This window comes from Drosophila busckii, chromosome 3R, assembly GCF_011750605.1.
Source record: "Drosophila busckii strain San Diego stock center, stock number 13000-0081.31 chromosome 3R, ASM1175060v1, whole genome shotgun sequence".
Taxonomy (NCBI): Eukaryota; Metazoa; Arthropoda; class Insecta; order Diptera; family Drosophilidae; genus Drosophila; species Drosophila busckii.
This window is the reverse complement of record NC_046607.1, coordinates 6,521,349-6,541,406: the sequence shown is the minus strand read 5'-3', so window position 1 is coordinate 6,541,406 and position 20,058 is coordinate 6,521,349. Positions and strand designations below refer to the sequence as shown.

The following is a 20,058-nucleotide window of genomic DNA, read 5'->3' as shown; positions in this document are numbered from 1 at the left end:
TTGTTGTTGTGAACTGCTGTCGAATTTTTATTGAATAATTAAATTTTACAATATGTTAGTTAAATAAATAAATAAATATGCGTAACATAAAAAGCACATAAATCTAGTTGCAAACAATATCATAATTAAATACTTATCATGTATAGATATCTGCATACATATACATATAGCTACTTTTTTGTTTCATTTACAAATTAATATTGTATAAAATTGTTGTGTATCATGTGTGCATGATATTAACGATTTAAAAATAATTTAAAAACAAATAAGCCAAGCCGCAGAATTATTTAGCAGCAATGAGCAGTGCAAAAGTTAATATGCATACAATATGCAAATAATTAGAAGCATAACAATTGACTTTCGGCATACACGCGTTTTATGCAATAATAATGCGCGTCATTTTGTTTATTTGCTTATGCTAAATATTTACCAAATAAAATAAATAGTAATAATTAACTTGCAACGTTGGCACCGACACCCGAAAAATAAATATCAAAAAATTACAAACTACAAAAATTTGTCTGTGTGTGTGTGAAAAAGAGTTTGGTCAAAAATTTTTTCACTTTTTTCGATTGCGTAAAAAAGAGAAAAAACTTTCAAGGATTAAGGGGATTATAAACTTTTTTGCTTATGCACTAAGTTACTAAAAATATTCGTTAAATTGTTCGTTTTGTTGTTCATAGAACTTACTTTTGATATATCATAGATATATGGTTCCTAAAATTACCGCAACACCTTCTGCTGTCGCACGACGTTGCAAGTGCCCCCCGCTGTTGCAGCAAGTTCGCCATTGGGGCTACTATTGCATTAAAAAACAACAGCAGGACTTGCAGGACGCTCAATGTGTATGGACAGCATTTGAATAAAGGTGTCGCCGGTAAGTCAAACATATGCATATGCAATTGTATGTGTGTGTGTGTGTGTGTGTGTGTGTTTTGCAAATTGATTGCGGTTTGAACTTAAAGCCGCCGCTGGACGAACTTACCTTCGCCAGCTGCTTCAGGCTTTAGCCTAATCCACTCGGCTGCAAGCGCGAGTCGAACTAATGCACGAACTTACCTTCGTGCCTATAACTGTATATAACTACACTAGGTGCTAACTGTAACTGTACAAGCACTAATACTCGCTAGAGCAAAAGCGGCTAGTCGAGCTTAGTGGCGCTGCTGTGGTGGGATTGGACGGGGGCAGGAGGTGGCGGCAATCAAAAATAAATACGCTTAGAACTAGTCAACCAGGCCAGGCCGTCTTGCGCACAGCTGCTGCTGCTGCTGCTCCTCACTCACTGATGATAGGGCTGGCAGAACTGATAGACCAGACGCTGCGAGCGTTCCGTCTTCTTCATAATGCCCTTCTTGTAGTACTGCCTGATGGAGCGCGACAGTTTGTCGTAGTTCATGGCCGGTCGATTCTTGCGGCGTCCCCACAGCTTGGCCACGCGCACCGAATCCTCAATCTTGAAGATGCCCTTATTGCGATCGATCCAGCGTATGGCGGTGCCATTCAGTTGCGGCGTCGCCAGCAGCTCCTTGAGAAACTGCCACAGATGTATGTGCGAGCCGCCGCCATTGCGAGCAGCTCCAGAACGCTTAGCCGTTGCTACAGTGGGCGTCAGAGTGGGCGTGGCAGGCGATGTAGTGACAGTTGTAGCCTCCATATCCTCATCGTCTGCAAAGCGAAGCAAAGCAAACGCGCATGAGTAAATGACAAATTGACAAACATAATTTAAAAGTTTAACTTAGTTAGTCACTCACCTTCGCTATCCTCATTGCTCTGACTTGGCAGCTGTTGTTGGCTGTAGGCTGTTGGCCATATATCGTTGTTGTTGGCTGACGTCTGCTGGGCGGTTGGTTCCATTTGGCTGCCCAGCTGATCGGCATAGGCCATCTTCCATATCTCCAGCTGTGCGTGCAATGTGCTGCCGCTCTAAAAGAAAGCCACAAAAGATAAATTTCCCAAATGTGAGCAAAAGTTAATCTCGCATAAATCTCAATCTAGACGGCATATCAATTCAAATTCTTATGCTATCTGGTAGCATAAATTACGCGCAGTCTGCGAACAGACGACCAGATTTTCTGCAACGGCAACGGCAACAACAGCAACAAGCAACAGCAGCAACAAGCAGCGACTTACTTTCACCTTGCAATGTCGTTGCTGGTCGTTGGCTCAGTTGAGACTCTCGTGTGCCATCGTTGTCATCTGAGCTGGGTGCTATGGCTATGGCCATAGTCATGGTTGTTGTTGTAAAGCTTTGAAGCGGCTTATAATCAAGCGAGTGCTGCAGTTTCACCAAACAACCTTCACACATTCTTTCACCTTTACAGCCATGACCACGGTTACTAATTTTTCAACTGCTGCTGTTGCTGTTGCTGTTGCTCTCGCTCGTTCGCGTTCGCGTTCGTTGCTCAAGTCTTTTGTTTTCATTTCGCTGCAGCAACAACAACTGAAACAACAACAACGACTACAACAACATAAACATTGCCATTTCACTGAGCGAATGTAATCATTGGTATATTTTTGGCAAAGTGCTGACTGGCAATTTGAGCCGAGCCGAGAGCTGGAACGGAGAGCGCATTTGGAGTAGTTTTCGATTTGACTGTGTTGTTGCCGCAAGCTTTGCCTAATTGTTGGCAACAGGTTTACGCTGTTGTTTTTATAGTTTTTGTTGTTCAATGTTTGCGTTTTGCTTTCCGATTTGGTTGGGCCTCAAGTCTCAAGTCTGGGTGCCATGACGTCAACGCCAGTTACGAAACTTGTTTCATTTTTCGGTTTTTGTTTTTCTCACCAAACCTAACCTCACTCTGCTTAACTTTGCTTCGTATGTTTTGTTGTTGTTGTCTTTCTGTTATTTATATGCGCTCAGTTAATGTTTCGCTCGTACGCGAAATTCAATTCAATTCGATTCAATCGTATTGATTGGCATTTCTGTGGCTTCGTTAAAGCTTCAGCGTTTTACATTTGTGACTCTTTTTTTCTCTTGCTGTTGCTGTTGCTTTTGGCATTTGCATTGTCTGCTTCTATTATGCTTATTAGCAGCCGCTCGATTTTGTAATAAGCACAGCACTAATATAGACTCGAGTTGAGTAAGTCACACATCAATGTTTATAGACTTACCTCGGGCAGTCGACGCATAAATTCCTCCTCGCTGAGTAATGCCAGCGCAGCGCCGTCTTCTTGGAATTGCAATTCCAGATGCTTCGCATCGGGTAGTTTGAACTGCGCCAAGGTGGAGCGCAGCCAGGCATGCACTTGGGCACATGTCCAAGCATTGGGATCTGACCAGCAAATTAAATGAATATCAAGCAGTGATAACGATTCAGATTTAGTTCGACTTACCCTGCGATATTTGCAGCTCGGCGCATATGGCGTCCGCCTCGCGCTTGGCATGCTCCAGCGCCAGCGATATGACCGGCTCAAAGTCACCACGCACCTCGGCTAGACCGCCAATGAAGGACTCCAGTGCCAGCGGCTTCAGATTGTGCTTCTTCTGGAACGTTGTGTCCTCCAGGCACTCGCGCAGCAGCTGGTGACTTGGCTTGATGTCTGCTTGTTGCTGCTGGTGCTGCTGCAGCAGCAATGAATTCAAATCTATGAAGCTCTCCACCTCCGCATCCAGTGGCTCGGCCTTGATGCTATCGCTGGAGCAGCTGGAGCGCGGCGAGGGCGTCTCGCAGTTGGACTCGGGTGGCGATGGGGGCAGTATGTGCAGCTCCTGCTTAATGCTGCTGGCATCCAGCGAGGGACAGGGACTGCTCAGGCAATCGTAGCTGCTGTTGTAACCGCCGTAGGCAAACGAAGCGAACTCCGACTGCTGCGGACTGGATTGAGGTGAGGGATAGGCGCTATGCGGATAGGCGGGTGGTGGCGGTATTAACTGATTGCTGCTGGAGCTGCCATAGACAGCATTGTTCGTTGGCTGCTGCTCCTGAATTTCCCAGGCGCTCTCGATTTTAATCTGTGGCGCGTTGTACTGGTAAACCGTAGTGGGTATGCCCGTATCCTCCGGCAGCAGCGACAAATCAAAATTATCCGCATAGGCATACGAGGCAAACTGCTCCACCGGCGTCTGTGATTGAAACTGTGCGTTGTTGTCGTTGTGCTTAAACTGCGGCATCTGTAAGAGGCGAACAAAATTGAAATTAAATTTATGTTTAACGCACCGGCGCCAAGCTAATTAATTAAATTTTAGTTAAATTTGTACAAAGCTTGATTAGCACGCCTATGCAAGTTTTGTTTATTTGTCTTTGTCTTTGCCTTTGCTTTGACTTTTGCTTGTCTCTTGTGGCCTTTCTAATTTCAGCTGGCACCTACCTAATGTTACACAAAGCAACAGCAACAACACCTATTGAGCAACTCTCTATGTGAGTATGTTTGTGTGTTTTTATTATATGAATGCGTTAACCTTAATAAAAATTCCTAATCCAAAGCAGTCGCCAAAAAAATTGCTAAGCCGCCAGCGACAAAAGCAAGCACTGTACTAAGCTCAAAGTCGCATTGATTTACTCATTTATCAAGTTAAAGCTTGAGCTAGAAATCAAATACAAAAAGCACACAGCAGCAGCAGCAACAGCGCCAGCGGCAGCGGCGGCAACACTTGTTGCTTTTATTATTTAGTTTAGGTTCGTGTACCTGTTGAGCTGCCCCTCACCCCCGCTGCCATCGGCTGGGTTTTTTTTATAATGGCGTCACAGCCTTATTCTTTTAAAGTCAGACTGTGACGCCACTCAAAATCAAACAATGACTAGATCAAAATCGAAATTTTTTTTTAATTATCGTCACTGTGCCAGGCACTAAACCAAAAATATGGCTTTGATATTTTCTGGGAAATATTTCAATATGAAACATCAAAAATGTAATTAAGTCTGCATTTGTTGGTTAAGCTGCATTAACTGCGCTTGTGTTTGTCTCTTTTGTGAACTCGCCAGTTATCTTGCGCTAAACTGGTATTTTACTCAGCTCACAATAACAATGGCAATCAGCTCTATACTTGTCGGTCGGTCTGTCTGTCTGCCTGCTGGTTCGTGCTGTGCGCTTATTATAAATTTAACGTCTCATTCTGGATTTTCCGATTTGCAAGCAGTGGCAAGCAGCTCGCCCGAGTAGGGGGCAGCGGAGCAGCAGCTTTGCTGCAGCTGCAAACTCAATGACGACAATATTGTTGACGCTGCCATTTATAACATTTTTCTAGCTAGTCACGATGTTAATACAATTTTAATGTTTTAATTGTACACACACAGACGAAAGCACACAGGGCGTATGAGTGATTTTTGTAGTTTTCACAGCTAGCCGTTAATTGCCTACGTTCAATATTTAGCTATGCAATTACTACTACGGCTGAAGTTCTGTACTTTTTCTAGAGACCCCTAACACACATTAGGGGGTGCTTTACAAATGTTTCGGAGTTAGTTAAAATAATCAAATGATTCAACAGAATGTGACTCAATAAATTAACCAACATCAGTTGAAGAGCTGTAAGGCTCACAAACAAATGAATATGCAATAAGTACCAAGTACTCAAACGTTATGTTTGTCCATTAAGCACTATTAATAGCACAAACAGTCAGGGGCACGTCTGCTGCGTACTTGTAAAAAAATGAGAGAGGAGGCAAGAGATAGAGAGAGAGAGAGAGAGTGAGCTGATGGTTTTTACGCTCTTTTAGTGGCGCTGATTTTCAATAGGCAGCATTTTCTTAATCTCACATCCGTTCACAGATTTCAATTTATTGTGCTGTCGATATTATTATTATTTTTTCACTAAGCTACAGCTACAAACAATGCCCACATCCTCACAGCTTGTGGCAATTAGATCATATGGGTTATTCCGCAAAATATTTCCTGCTGCTCACACACACACAGCAATGAATAGAACAATCTGTTATTACATTTATTTTGTTTGCCTGTGTGTGTTCTAACAAGTTCACAAAGTTTTCAATACAAATTTATATTACAATGCTGCCTGCCTGGGCCAAACAAAAGGCATTTTTTGCGCCAAACGCTTGTCAATAAAGCTATTAGTTTAAATTTATATACCTGTATACAAGTGCATTTAATGGTTTATAAATAGCAGCACCCACAATAAACGTCACAAATTGGTAATTTGAAAAATAACATGATACATGAAGCTATTGTTACTTTTGATTCCACAATTCTAAATGGGCAGCGGCTTTTGGCCACGCCAAAGCTAAAGCAAAAAACACAGGCAACTGGATTGGTAAATGGAACTCATATTGTAGCCATAAAATGGCGGGCAGTTATATTTTTAGCACAAACCACATTGTTTATAATAGAACCATTAGATGGACAGCTCTATTTTTAAAGCCTTTTGTTACAGCAACAGCAACAGTTACAAAAATAACCACAGCATGTGATGTGTGACTGAGCTTAAGCAACAAACGTTCATGTTGATATTATTATTTCATATTTGCTTTTGGCCTGCATGTAAGCCAAGATTTTATAGCAATTAACTCTTTGATTGCAGCAACTGCAATCATGTCTCAAATCCGACAGCAAGCAACATAACATTTGCCACACACGCTCGTACATCAAAATTTAATATTTAGCCAACAATAGCAGCAAGCAATGTTGAGAGCTTAAACTCCACGTGATGCTCACAAGTTCAATTAAACTCGAAAATTTTATTGTAATTTTTAGTTTTCAACAACAATTAAGACAATTAAAAAACAAGCATGAATAAGTAATAAATTGAAATATGCCAAAGCTCAAAACAAGTTTAAGCAATAACAAAATTCATTAGAACAATTCAAAGACATGCTCAAAGAATTTGCAAGTATATGTGTGCGTGTGTGTGTGTGTGGCTTGCTTTGCCTAATAATAAAATCAAGTTTACGTTTTAAGAACGTACCTTTTAGCAGCGACAAAAGCTTTATTAAAGCAACGATCAGATAAACAGTCGTGGGGCCGAAAGAACCAACCAAAAGCATAGAGCGCTGAGCGTTGAGAGTCAGCTTGTGGTAGCGTTTTATAGCTGCTGCTGCTGTTATTGATGTTGTTGTTGTTGTTTGTCATGATAGTTATAAATGAAATGGCCAACGCCTAAGGCGAGCGCACGATCTATATAAATAAATTAAGCACGGCTTTACATGGGGCGCACCCAGCTTAACAAAGAGACCAACCTTGGTCAGGCCAGGCAATGCGCATACGCCGCGTGTGCCACACAGCAACATGAACAGTGACAAAAGGCTGCCGTGCGCCCCCGTTTAACCTCTTACCATAGTCACAGATACAGCCACAGACACAGATACAGATACAGATACAGACACAGATACAGCAAAGTGAAGGGTAGGGTAAGCTCACAATCTATAAAGTCAACAGTTGCAATTGCAGCAGCAGCAACAGCAGCAGCCTTGAAAGCAACTCAGCTTTAGTTGATGTTGATGTTGACTTATTGCCAAGTGTTGTTTATATAAATTTCTAGTGAACTACATAAAACAAACTATGCAAATGTGCAATCGTCGCTGGCAAAGGCCAGGTGTTCCAACGTTAGCTTTGACCTGTACGTCGGCTACAACTGTCAGTTAATCTGCGCTAATCGCCTTATGGCATGGCTCAAAGCTAACCGAACCCTCAACGCTAAAAAATAAGTAAAAATGGCAAGCTAAAATCTTTATTTAATTGCGCTGCCAACGTCTAACAAAGTGCGCCAGAGCCCAGCGCCAGATCCAGCGACAGTGCCGTGTGTGTGGCTGTCAACAGCCAACAATCAACAGACAAAGCAGTCAGCAAAGCAGCAGCAGCAACAACAACAACAACAATAGCAACAACAACTCATTGCTTGTACTCATATATGCGTGGGTTAAGCTCTGACAGCAACAAGACTTATTTGTGCTTATTTTTACAACATTCGCTTGTTATTCTTAGTTGCTTCTTAAGCTTATTTTTAGCATGTGCAGTTCGTGACAATTGGTGTTCTCGTTGACTCGTTGCATTGCATTTAATTGTTAACTATAAATCAAGTCTGCCTGCTTAAACTATCTTGTGCAATATCAAACTATTCAATTATGCTGCTGCTGCTGCTGCTGTTGCTGCCAGCTGCAACTTGTGTTGCTGCTGCTCTTGCTCTCGTTAACAAATGCCAGACATATGCAAATGTGCTAATATTATGTGGTCTTAGGTGCAAATATGTTAAGTGTTCCGGGATGCAGGCACTTGCAGATCAATTGCAATGGCTTGCATTAATATTGATTAACCCTTAATGGGCACACACAGTCGACAGTCGACACTGACAGACAGCTCAAGCTTGCATTGCAAAGCTGCTCCATTGCCTGGCAAGGCACTGTGCGCAATGGCATGCAAACTGTTTGCCCCGTCAGCTCACCTAGTCTTATGGCTTATAGCTTATGGCTTATGGCTTGTACTAGCTGCTGCTGCTGCTTGGCTGCTCCCTTTGAATAGCATTGCTCATTATGCTTGGCACGCATTCACAATTATTCTGTGGAAAAGACATTGCGCCAGCCAACTCATTTCAATTTGCATAAGAGCATTGCCGCAACTACACGTAACAATAACAACAGCAACAGCAACAACAACGACAGCTAGACAATTGTCAACTTGCCACACCCACCAGCCATTCCAGGCTGTGGCCAAGACAACTGATTACATTTGTAGTATAATGTCTTTGATTGATTTTCAACATTATAAGCAAATGACCAAAGGGCAGTCAACGACTTTCGCAACGACAACTACAACATTCGCCATGCTTGATAGACAAATAGCAAAGCGACAGAAAAAATAGGAGAGAAAAAAAGTTGCCAGCAGCATTTGAAATATTTATGTCATGTTCGCAGTTTCTTCGTTTAGCTTCTTGCTTGTTTGCGAAAGCGTCTAAATGCGCTTGCATTTTTAATTGTTGCCACTAGTATTTATTTTATTATGTCCATAAATATAATGAGGCTTGAGTGTTGACTTGGTCCACTGTCCACTTGTGCCCACTGTGTCCAGTTCTGTGTCAGCAATTGGAAAACTGGCAACTGCCAACTGATGGTAAGATGGACAACGACAACAACAGCAACAGCAGCAGCAACAACAACAACAACAACAACAACAACGACAACGTGCAAAATCGCAACAGACACATTTCCATCAAATCAATCAAAAATGGTAAATACAAGTTTTTTTTCTTCAGTTGCTGCTGATGCTGCTGCTGCTGTTACTGCCCCTACCACAATGTATACTATATACATATATACAGTTGTTTCTTTTTTGCGTTATAACAAAAACAAGTGGCAGCGACAAACGTCAAACTGTTGTGTAGAGCGTATATAGAGCTTAAGTAGGTCCAACAAAAGTATCTGATGGTTGTCTGTCTGTCTTTCTGTCTGTGCAACTAGCTATGTACTACAGCTGCCACTGCCACTGCTGCTGCTGTTGCATTGGAATGCACTTTCTGAGTGAAATGCCATTGCCTGACATTGCTGCTGCTGCTGCTGTTATTGGTGTTTTGCTATTTGCCGCTGCTGCTGTTGGGATGCCATAGTTGACAATCATTTAGAATCACTTCTTGTAAAATGAAAGCATCTTTTGAAAGTTGCTGCCAGCGTTTGATGCCTGCCTGCCTTAGCGCATTTGATGCTGCTGCTGCTACTGCTGCTGTTGCAATTAAAACCAAATGCCATAAGGCAAATGGGAAAATGTAACTGGCAAGTGTAACATCCAACTGTAGCAGACAATGCGACGCAGTGCCAACTCTCACCTAGTGACACACTCCACTGTCAGTTCAACATATACACACACATATATATGTATGTATATATACTTTGTACTTAGGCTAATTACAAGTCATATGATTGCAGCGATGCTTAGCGCTCGTGCTGCCAAATTATTAGCTGATATATGCTTGGGCAATTGCGCAAATTATTTAAACATATAATAGCGCACAAACAAGCAAGCAAGCATTAATACAGCGACATGTTGCTATTTTCACTGACTTGATAAGCAGCAGTGGCACAGAGGTTATCAGCAATATCGCTTATTTATTAACTGTTTGTAGTTGTTGTGTGCTCTGCCCAAGGCACCCACTAGAAATATATAGAATTAATCTATGAACTACAAAGAATAAATTGACAGCGCTTTTAACTCAATTTTAGGAATTTTTTTCGTGAAGCTTTGCATTTGGTATTTTAATATATTTAATGAGCTTACATAAATTGGCGCTAAAACGTGGGATTTTGTTGTTGGGGGGCTTAACAATGAGTTCTCTACTGTACATAGAACAAACGCGCATTTGTTTTGAACTCGTTTACAACTTGTTTAAGTGGGTTTAGATTTTTTATTGTCTTGTTTTATATTATAGCCTAGCTATAGCTAAAGCTGTATGTATATCTAACTTACCTCAGCATTTGTCAGATACAACATTTTCTCATACTCCATTTTAGCACGAATCGTTCGTTAGAATCACGTTAATCAGAATTCACGCTTTTTTAATGACACAATGTAGTTGCAGTAGCTCAGCTTCAGTTTCAGCTGCAGCTGTATTTTATTAAAGTCTGTTGTTTTTTTTTTTGTTTGTCTCTGTATATGTAACTGCTACTTTTCACAGCGTTTGTCGTGTGCCTGCAAAAATCAACGTCTGCTGCTGCGAAAGTTTGGGCGCTGTCATTAGCTATCTCGCTCTCGCGCTCGTTCACTATTATTATAATGTATTTTTTATATTTTTTCTTGTCGTATTTACTACAACGAATTGACACTTTTGTTCATTATGAGCAACAAATACAAAAATATATTTCAAGTGTTATTTGCTGGCATTTTAAATGTGATGCTGACGCTTTAGTTGCAGTTGCCTTGAGCACAGTTTTTATGTTTATACTATGTTTTTAGTCTTTTGATTTTTTAATATATTGCACAGCAATTCATTGTTAAAATTTCCACTTGCAAACTTGTTGCTCTCTTTCGCAAGCACTCACACAAGCTCACACACTACACACACTGACGAAAAGCTTGCGCTCTCTTGTTCTCTATCGCTCTGTCTCTCTTCAACATGAAATTCGTCCGCTGTGCTACCGATCACGTTGTCTTCACGCTCATTTCTGAACACAGCGATCGCTACAGTTATCTGGCTTACCTCATGCTAAGCGAGCTTTTAAGTCGCCAAACTGGTTTCGGCTAGCAAGCTTCAGCTACAAAGCTGCTTCAAGAAAAGCTACAAGTAAAGCACTTACAAGTCTGAGCTTAAGTGCTTGGGCTAGCTGCAGCTCAGCTGCCACGCCCACGCAGACATAGCCATGCAGCCATAAAACACGACAGTCTGGCAACACTGTTGTGGTCTGTCCACAGCCACACATAGTCGACTTACTGCTGTAACAGAGTTGGTTACGCTGCGAAACTGTCGCTGACAGCACTTAGTATATATACTATATATGTATGCGTGTTTGTGTGTGTGTGTGTGTGTGTTGGTACGGCGTTATCGTTTCCGCTTGCAGTGCATAAGGCTCAAAGACTAGACAGCCAACACTGACGGCAACAGCAAAACACAATTTCAAAAGTCTGTTTGACATTTATAATTCATTGCACAATGACAATTCTGCAATTTTTTGACAAGTCATAAAAAGCACATGACAACTGCAATGATGCCACAGCTTCCATCCAACCCAACCCACCCCACGCTCTGGCTCTGTAGCATTAACTGCAACTTTTGCTAGCCGGCGGCAACAATGCCGGACAATGACTTCAGTGCTGCTGACCCAGCATCGAAATGAAATTACAACCGTCGCAGCGTATTGCTAGGACTCACTCTATTGCATTTTTTAACAACAAGTTGCTGTTGACATTAACAAGGTCAAAATGAAAGGCAAACACACAAAGCAATTATTATTTAATTTTCGACATTAAAGTCTTAATTTTGCTGCAAATCTAAGCTAAGAGCGAAGCGCTGTGAATTTGCAAACAGCGAAAGACACTTTGATTGAAATAGACACGCCTGTCTAGCTTAAGGCCAACAGCTGCCGCTGCCGTCACCGCCGCAGCTGGAAATCCTTGTAGTTTCTCATTTAAGCGCCTTGGCCACAGGCAACCGTCAGCAGCAGCAGCAGCAGCAGCAGCAACAGCCGCAATACGCTGCGGCATGCCGTGTGCAGAAAGACAGACAGCATCCATGGCTGGCGTAGTCCAGTGGGCGCCACGTATAATCAAAAGTTGCTACCGCCGCCGGTAATCAAAGATGTGCTTGCAAACGCGTACAGTGGGCCTGCAGCAGCTTGAAGGTATCATCAGACATACATACAAGCATGTGCTGTGCACGTGATGCGGCGACAAACAGGAGCAAGAGCTGGAGAGTGAAACTGACGCAACCGTAAACTGATGGCATCCAGCTGGCTTAAATTAACAGCAAACCTACCTACATGCATGCATAGGATGCAGCCGAACTGCCTGGGCAGTTGTCATGAAATGCAACCAACACGTAACACCGGCACAGCATGCGCTTTGATCACCACGCTGCATGCCACACATTCGCACACATACAAACATAGAGTGAAGAACATAGAGAGAGAGAGAGAGAGAGCAGCCACTAAGCAGCATTTAATCAGGCTGATGCATGATAAATCAGCAGCCAATAATGGGCAGGTGTGTAGTGTGTGGCTGACTAAGTAAATGAATAGCATTGCAGGCTCGTTGGCGCCCGGCATGCGGCACACAGAATTGAACTTAAATCACGGCAAGGATTAATGCGTTTGCCCAGTGCGTATGAGAGTGTGTGTGTGTGTGTGCGTGTAGGCTCGACAACAAAAACATGCTCAGCACAATTTGTGAGCATGTGTGGATGCAACAAGCGACAGGCAAAGGACACAGCAAAGACGTGCCGCATACGCTGCCGGATGGCCGGCCAACGAGGCACTTCCGTTATAGCATACATCCCATGGATGGCCATGGCCCTGCAAGTGTCCATTACCTTAAAGCGATGAGCTCAAGCCGGAAATGCGCCATTCACCCATTGCCAATGCCCATTGATAGCTTGAGCTGCGCGCAAGCTGCGACTGTGTGATGTTGCAACAAGCTCTGCCACTACTGCCCCATCGAGTAATAAACGTTAGCCCGCCAGCTTATCCTTCAGCGACAGTCCGTGCATTCGCCTATGTATGCTTACAACACTTTGATCTGACACACACACACAGACTAAAGTCTGCAAGCCATTCACCGACGTAATCCGTTTGCTACCGCAGCAATTTTCACTATTGAGTGCCCAGCGGCTGACTTTATGCCGCTCCTGACAATCATCGGCGCCTTTGACGCACCATCTCTGCCTCTGCTGCCAGTTGATGACACTGTCTGGTGACTGGGACTGAGCCTCGTGCCGAGTGCTCAATGCTCAATGAGGCGCTTTGCGTTATTTTCAAATAAATAAAAATGTTAATTTTAAATTTTCTCGTATCTCTTGTTGTCAGGTTACCGGCTACGGACTACGGCTTTTGCTAGTGCGTGTTGGCCTGACTGGAAATTACAGTTATTCGTGCTACGTGTTTAATTATTTTTAAATCACACGCAAAGTAGAACACTGACTTTTCGCTCGGCCCCCCGGTGTACTACTTGGAGAGCTAGGGCTTATTTTCGTAGCCGAGTCACGTGCCGATTGCCAGCTATTTTAACGGGACTTACTGTTGCCGCCACGCAATCTGCTTCCACTTCCGCTTACTCCACATCATCGACTTTTACTTCTGCTGGCCCAAAACTGGCCACTTAAAGTGTTATATCCGTATCGGGACTCTTAATTGCAGACTGCCTCCTTAGTTTGCTTTGATTCGATTTCGTTGCAACAGCGCCCAGGAGACAAATTTCATAAAGACCAAAGGCTTTGGCTACATCTTTTCATTGCTTCATATTTAAAGTACACATTCCTTTATAGATCAAGTGGCTTACTTAATTATTCTCAACAGCTTTCAATAGATTTATAAAATAAATTATTTTGAAAAGAATTTAAGCTTGCTCACACATATGTCTAAAAGCAAATTCCTATGCTTATGCATTCAAAAGTGTGAGCTTCTGTTCAACTGACGCACTGACCAATTCAGCTACGGTTCGTTGAGAATTGAAAGGTCATTGTATATATGCAAACAAATTTGTTCATATAAAAGCACAAATATGCATATTTTAGCAGATTTGAAACAAAAAGGAACTTATTGACATTGCTTTGTTTGACTTTTGCGCTCAATTATAAATTCAGCCAGCGTATTCTAGAAAACTTGCTCAACGACATGTAATTCGGAAAAACTGATTAATTTCTTTAAGCAATCCTTTGTTTCTATTTGTATTTTGCAGACAATTTATTAGCCTTTTGCGGCTACTGGAATTTATTAATTAAAGCAATGGCAAAGGCAGAATACGACAACATAAAAAGTAGCTACAACGTAGTCGACTAACAAATACCCAAGCTGAATAAAACATTTTTCAGCATAGATTAAATGTTTTTTAATTAATATTAAGCCTAGATAATAGCACTAAGCATACAACACATGCTTAGTGATAATAGTTAGTTGCGCACCGATAGCGATTAATCAGACAAAAGCTTATCGGTCTTATATGTATGAGTATAAGTTGAAGTAATTATTGTTAGTTGTAAGTATAAGTTGTATTAAATTTGTATTATATTGAAATTATACTTAGAAATATATATGATAATTGAAAAGACTCATACATATTTATGTTTTAAGAATATAATATAAATATTATGTAAATGTTAAATTTCCACAGCCTTGCATACATTTTTAAGGGTGTAAGGGTCAAATGGCTAATGAAATACATTGACTTTATCTAAGAGAAAGAGTGCAGCAATTTGGCCTTAAATGAATTGTTTACAATTTAATAAAAGCAATTTAAATAAAAATTGCTTTGACTGTCCATTTTGCTTGCATTCTGTTTAATTTAATAAAAAAAAGAAACAATATACAAATTATATAAGAACAAATCATAAGCTGTGGCTTTACAACTTATATAGGCACTATTGAATTTGTATCTTCAGCGGATAATAGTACTTGAAGTGAGCATTTTATAAAGCGTTGAGCTGTGAGTGTCGACAATAACAAGCAGTTGGCATAAAATATAATATATAATAATCTAGAGCTCATTTGTGGCGCTGAGCTGCAGGCGAGAGTGCAAGCCATTGAAACAGGCTTATATGGACGTAGGTAGGTGCATATGGTAAGCATACTTATGTGAGCTTGTGTGCGCCGCTTGAAATGATGGTTATTGTCAGCGATAAACATGATGAGAAATTGTATGTATATATAATGTATAATGTTGTTGAGAGTCAATTGAATTATGGCAGTCAAGTAGTGGGCCAATGCCAAATTGTAGCTAGCCAAGGCAAGAGACTAGTCAGTCAGCCAGTCAGCCAGTCAGGCAGACAGGGCAGACTTTGCACAAGACAATTGAGCAGCAAATTGTGTAGCCCGAAACGGAATGGCAAATATGGCTGACTGCTTTTGAGTTGATAAAAGGGCACAAGGCAAAAAACAACAGCAACAACGATTGTAGCCAATGCAAGTGACAAAAGCTTATTGAACATTTTGGAGAGCATTCACTTGAAGTTGCCCAAAGGCAAGCAATCGTTCACTTACTCTCTCTTTCTTTATTTTTTCACTCTTCTTCTCTCTCTCTCTGTGTCTTTTGTTCTTATTCATTCGCTCTTGTGGCTCTAGTCGTGTGCAGTTATTTGCATTCTTGCCGTAACGCGCTTCACTGGCTCGCCTACCAAATCCCATTACACATTGGCAAGTATTTTAAATCCTTTGTGCTCTAGTAAATCAATTGTCCTTTGCGCAATATTTGCCTGATAGCTGATATCGAAATGTCTTATGCATAATGCGATTATAAGCCATGCCCGATTGCAGCTGCTGAATGGACACTTAAGCCAACTTTAGCTGTTTCAACTGTTTATGGCAAGCTTTAAGTGCAGGACCAACGGGCGAACGTGTGAATATTCCGGGCTGCAGTCAATTAAACTTGAAAGCTGCTGCTGCTGCTGCTTCTGCTGCAAAGCGCAATGCAACAGCGCCCGCTGGCAAATAAAATGAGATCTAAATAAATAGCAAAAGTAGCTAGCTGCTCAAAATGAAACTAATACAAGGGAGTGCACACAGCGTTGTGCACGCACGCTGGGGAATAAAGCTGGAACTTGGGCCCTTCAAGCTAAAGCATCTCCAGCCAGTGCTCTTCATGTCATTGCACGCGTTATCCTTCAAGCCAAGCGCAAGGAGTTTTTCGCAACAGCTGCATGCGCGTAAGAAAATTAAATAGAAAAATTGTATATAGACAACGTTAGCTGTGGGTGTGCTTAAGCTATACACACACACACACACATACATATAAATGTGCTTGGCTGTTAGCGAAGGTCCTTGCAAAGGCAAAGGGACATTGCACCGCGCATTGAACTGTGTTTGGCCAAAGTAAGCAGTTGCCGGGCTGACTGCTCAACTGGCTGCCGTTGCCGTAACCGTTGGCGCCTTCCAAGGCGCTGGCCCGTTATGGAAATGACAAATACGTTGTCATTGTCGTTGCTGCTGCTGCTGCTGCTGCTGCCGCCGCTGCTGCACTTATAATTAGAATATGCAAATGTTGCTCGCGACTATAGCTAAAGCTATAGCTAGAGCTGTGTGGCAGCCACATGTAAATATTTATGCAGCCGCCATAGCGCGCACATTTTATTGCACAGTTCGCATAATTTGTATGTAAACGCGCCATTTTTCTTGCGCGCTGCAGTTTACCAGTTGCCGTTGCCGTTGCCGTTGCCGTTCCCGTTGCTGCAGCCGCTTCCTTTGCTGTTTAATTATTTTGTTTTGCAGGGCGCACTATTTATGCAAATGTTTTCGCATCAATTTCGCAAGTCTGTGCTCATTAAATTGCCAGTTGTCAGTTGCCAAGTTGCTGTCCAAGATTGTAATTGAGTTTGGCAAACTCTTTTAATGCACAATTGATTGCGCATACGCGCCGTATGCCATTTTTTTAATAACTCAACACTTGACGCACGCAATCGAGAAAACACGTACACTTGTGTCTCTGCGTGTACATGTAACACTCTATCAAATTAACCAGTACACATGTATGTAAATTAACTTTCCATGTCAATGGCAATTTAATTAATTAGCATAAAACATGCACATTTACTATATACATATATATGTGCCATATACAAACTGTCAGAGTGTCATCTCCAAAATGACATAAAGATGCTGCTACTGCTGCTGCTGGTGCGGCTGCTGGTGCGGCTGCTGCCACTGGACACCGCAACACCTTGGCGAGGGCTGTGCTACGTAAGCGTAAACGTTACGTAAATTACAATTAATTACATTTTAATGACGCTTGTTTAATTCAGCGTTTACAATTACATACACAATTATAACGCCAAAACAGCAACAGAAGCTGCAAAAAAATAAAATAAAAACGAGAACGAGAACGAGAACGAGCTCGACGCTCATTATGGTCGCAGTGCAACTGTGGCCAAGGACACGCTCAGGCTCTTGGCTGCCTGCCCAGAGAGAGTGAGATTTTTATGCACTTGGCTGGTGGCTGGTGGCTGGAACGTAGAGCAGCGCGCCTGGGCTTTCATTTTGTGCTCGGTATTAATGGTTGGCCATCTTACGCTGTAATTAACCAAGCGACTGTAACAATCAAAGCGAATTTAAGCCAAAGGATGCGGATGCGAAAACGAATGCGAATGGAAACAAATAAATGACAACAGCGTTAAGCGAACATTTATGCTGAAATATAAGCTCATTAATTGCATTTAAAGGCAGCAGATGCTGCTGCTGCTGAAGCTGCAGGGCAAGTGGCAAGTGGCATGCTTGAACATCAGACAACAGGCGAATTGAGGTGCGAATCCATAAACACACAAGTGCGAAGCTATAAAATTCAAATTGCCAGCGAGCGAGCGAGCGCTACGCTACGCGCTATCTACAAGCAGCCAATGCGGCGTATGCGCAATGCACCATGGCCAAGCACAAAAGCAGTGCGAGAGGCAGACAGGCAATAAATAAGTTTGTATGCTTCAACTATTTGGAAGGCAGCGCATTTAAAAAGGTTTTGCAGTTCAAGCCAAGCAGTCAGACATTAAATTGCAATTTATGCCAATGAGTTCTTAATGTACTAAAAAGTCAACAACAACAACAATTGCTCAATGGCAAACAGCTCGGAAGGCAAGCAAACCAGCGATGCCAACGAAACTTGACTGTAATTTATTTGCAAATTATTATTAAAACTTTTGCCTCGCCCGCACAAGGGCCTAGTAGCCAAACATTTAGGTCGGGTCAGGGGCTGGGTGTACAGTGCATAAATGATTCGCACTTAGTTTGCTGTCAGCCACAACGGCAGCACACACAACACAACACAGCACAACACAACAACAAGAAACAAACATGCTTTGTGTATGGAACAGGGCTGCAAAGTCGCGCCTATAAATCAAGTTGCTGTTTGAATGTGAAATTTCGCTTTGGCCTTGACTCCGGGCTGGCCAGCCGAATTGTGAAAGCTGCCGGCAGTTAATATTAACAGACGCTCAATTAGTTGGTAATTATTTAGCACGTGCACATACATATATACGCATTTGGAAATTATGCAATATATATGCATATAGCTACTATGGCTGCCGTTTGTGCTTATTCAATTAAATGCGTTTGCGTCAACTCAATTTCAAAATCACATTTATCAAGCCATTAGAGTCAAATAATCAGGCCGCACACAGACAGAGACACACACACACACACACAGACACGAGCTAAGCCTGCACTCACATTAAATGCAGTCGCCGTTCGCTGATAACGGCATTTGCCTACCATTATAAGCAGCAGCTGAAGCAGCAGCAGCAGCAGCTCTGCATTGTGGCAATCTCTGTGTGTGCTGTGGGCCTGCGGCAGGCTGAGCTCATTGAAGGCGGCACATCGATGAGTGCACTTGTGGTAGGTAGACAAGCAAGCAAGCAAGCAGGCTGGGCTTGGCTGAGATGGTGGCATAAGATGATGACAACGAGAGCTCGACAAAAACCAATTGTTAGCGAGGCACAAACGTAATGCCAACTAGCAATCGCATTAGAAATAGTTGAGAGCTCAAAATGATTATAGACTTCAGTAGACTGCAGTAGCAGCAGTAGACTTGCGGTTTCGGTAAAGTTTTTGTTGCTATAAATGCCAACATTACGCAATGCAAATCAATTTAAAAGGAATATTGTGGTACAAGCAAGCATTTGCATTATTATATACCTCAAGGTATTTGTATTTGTAGTTGTAGTTGTAGTTGTCGTTTAGTTTAGCTTGCGAGCATTTAACTAAATTACATAAATAAATAAACTTAAGTAAGCTTGACTTTAATGCTTTCGCTCGCTTTTGATTTATAATGCTGCAAATTTGCTTCGAAATTCGAAATGTGCGTTTGGGCGGAGGCGAAATTGCATTCGCTGTCAACGCCGTCGCGGACGTCGTTGTGGCCGTCGTTTTATGATAAATGTGCGCACAAAGTCAAATGAAGCTGAATATTATGCTATGGTCTGTGGCGACAAGGTTTGCCGGCAGCTCGACTCCAGTGCCATTCAATTGGCTGCGCTTTTATGGCAATAGCAATGGCAATGGCAATGGCAGTACGAATTAGCGCCGTAAATCGCATTTAAATCGTAAAATTCGCACAGACAGTCAGGCTCTTGTATTATAGAATGGCAGTTAGGCTAACCAACACTCAAAACCCCTAAACCAGAAATAGCGAGAAGCCATTAGACAGTCCACAGTGCACAGCGCAGCACGCCACACCGCCACTTGGTTTGGCCCATAAGATTTTGATCCTATCAGTTAAATTGCATTTGACAGTTGGCGAAAAAACTTTTGCCTTGCACAACATAACTTCTGGTGGAGAGAAGCTGCAGCTACTACTTGCTGCTTGCTGCTTGCAACACAGCCACGACTGACTGAGCACTTGAATCGAACAATAAAGCACAGGATAATGTTCCACACTGGCGCACAATTAATGGCTGACATGAAAACAAAAGCGTAGTGCAACTAAATTATGAAATTGTTGGCTAATATGAGAAACATAATAATAATTTATTGCTTACTGAATAACAAGAATTAGTGTCTT

General features: G+C 42.1%; 1 protein-coding gene across 2 annotated transcripts; it reads right to left on the bottom strand.

Moving 5' to 3' along the window:
- Positions 1-577: 577 nt before the first annotated feature.
- Positions 578-11,029, bottom strand: LOC108604444 (DNA-binding protein D-ETS-4). 2 transcript variants are annotated; one of them, XM_017993922.2, is made up of 5 exons: positions 10,345-11,029; positions 3,334-4,111; positions 3,112-3,272; positions 1,752-1,923; positions 578-1,665 (listed from the first exon to the last, which is right to left on the bottom strand). In XM_017993922.2, the coding sequence occupies exons 1-5, from the start codon at positions 10,381-10,383 to the stop codon at positions 1,280-1,282; spliced, it is 1,536 nt and encodes a 511-aa protein (XP_017849411.1). In that variant the 5' UTR covers positions 10,384-11,029; the 3' UTR covers positions 578-1,279. The 2 variants fall into 2 exon arrangements, with proteins under 2 accessions (XP_017849411.1, XP_017849413.1); XM_017993924.1 differs by lacking the exon at positions 10,345-11,029 and adding an exon at positions 4,400-4,446.
- Positions 11,030-20,058: the final 9,029 nt, after the last annotated feature.

Excerpts from the sequence above, each read along its gene's own strand:
- LOC108604444 (XM_017993922.2), bottom strand. The coding sequence starts at position 10,383 with ATGGAGTATGAGAAAATGTTGTATCTGACAAATGCTGAG. Across the intron at positions 4,112-10,344 it reads TGTATCTGACAAATGCTGAG|ATGCCGCAGTTTAAGCACAA; the intron begins GTAAGTTAGATA and ends CGCCTCTTACAG. Across the intron at positions 1,924-3,111 it reads TTATGCGTCGACTGCCCGAG|AGCGGCAGCACATTGCACGC; the intron begins GTAAGTCTATAA and ends GCTTTCTTTTAG.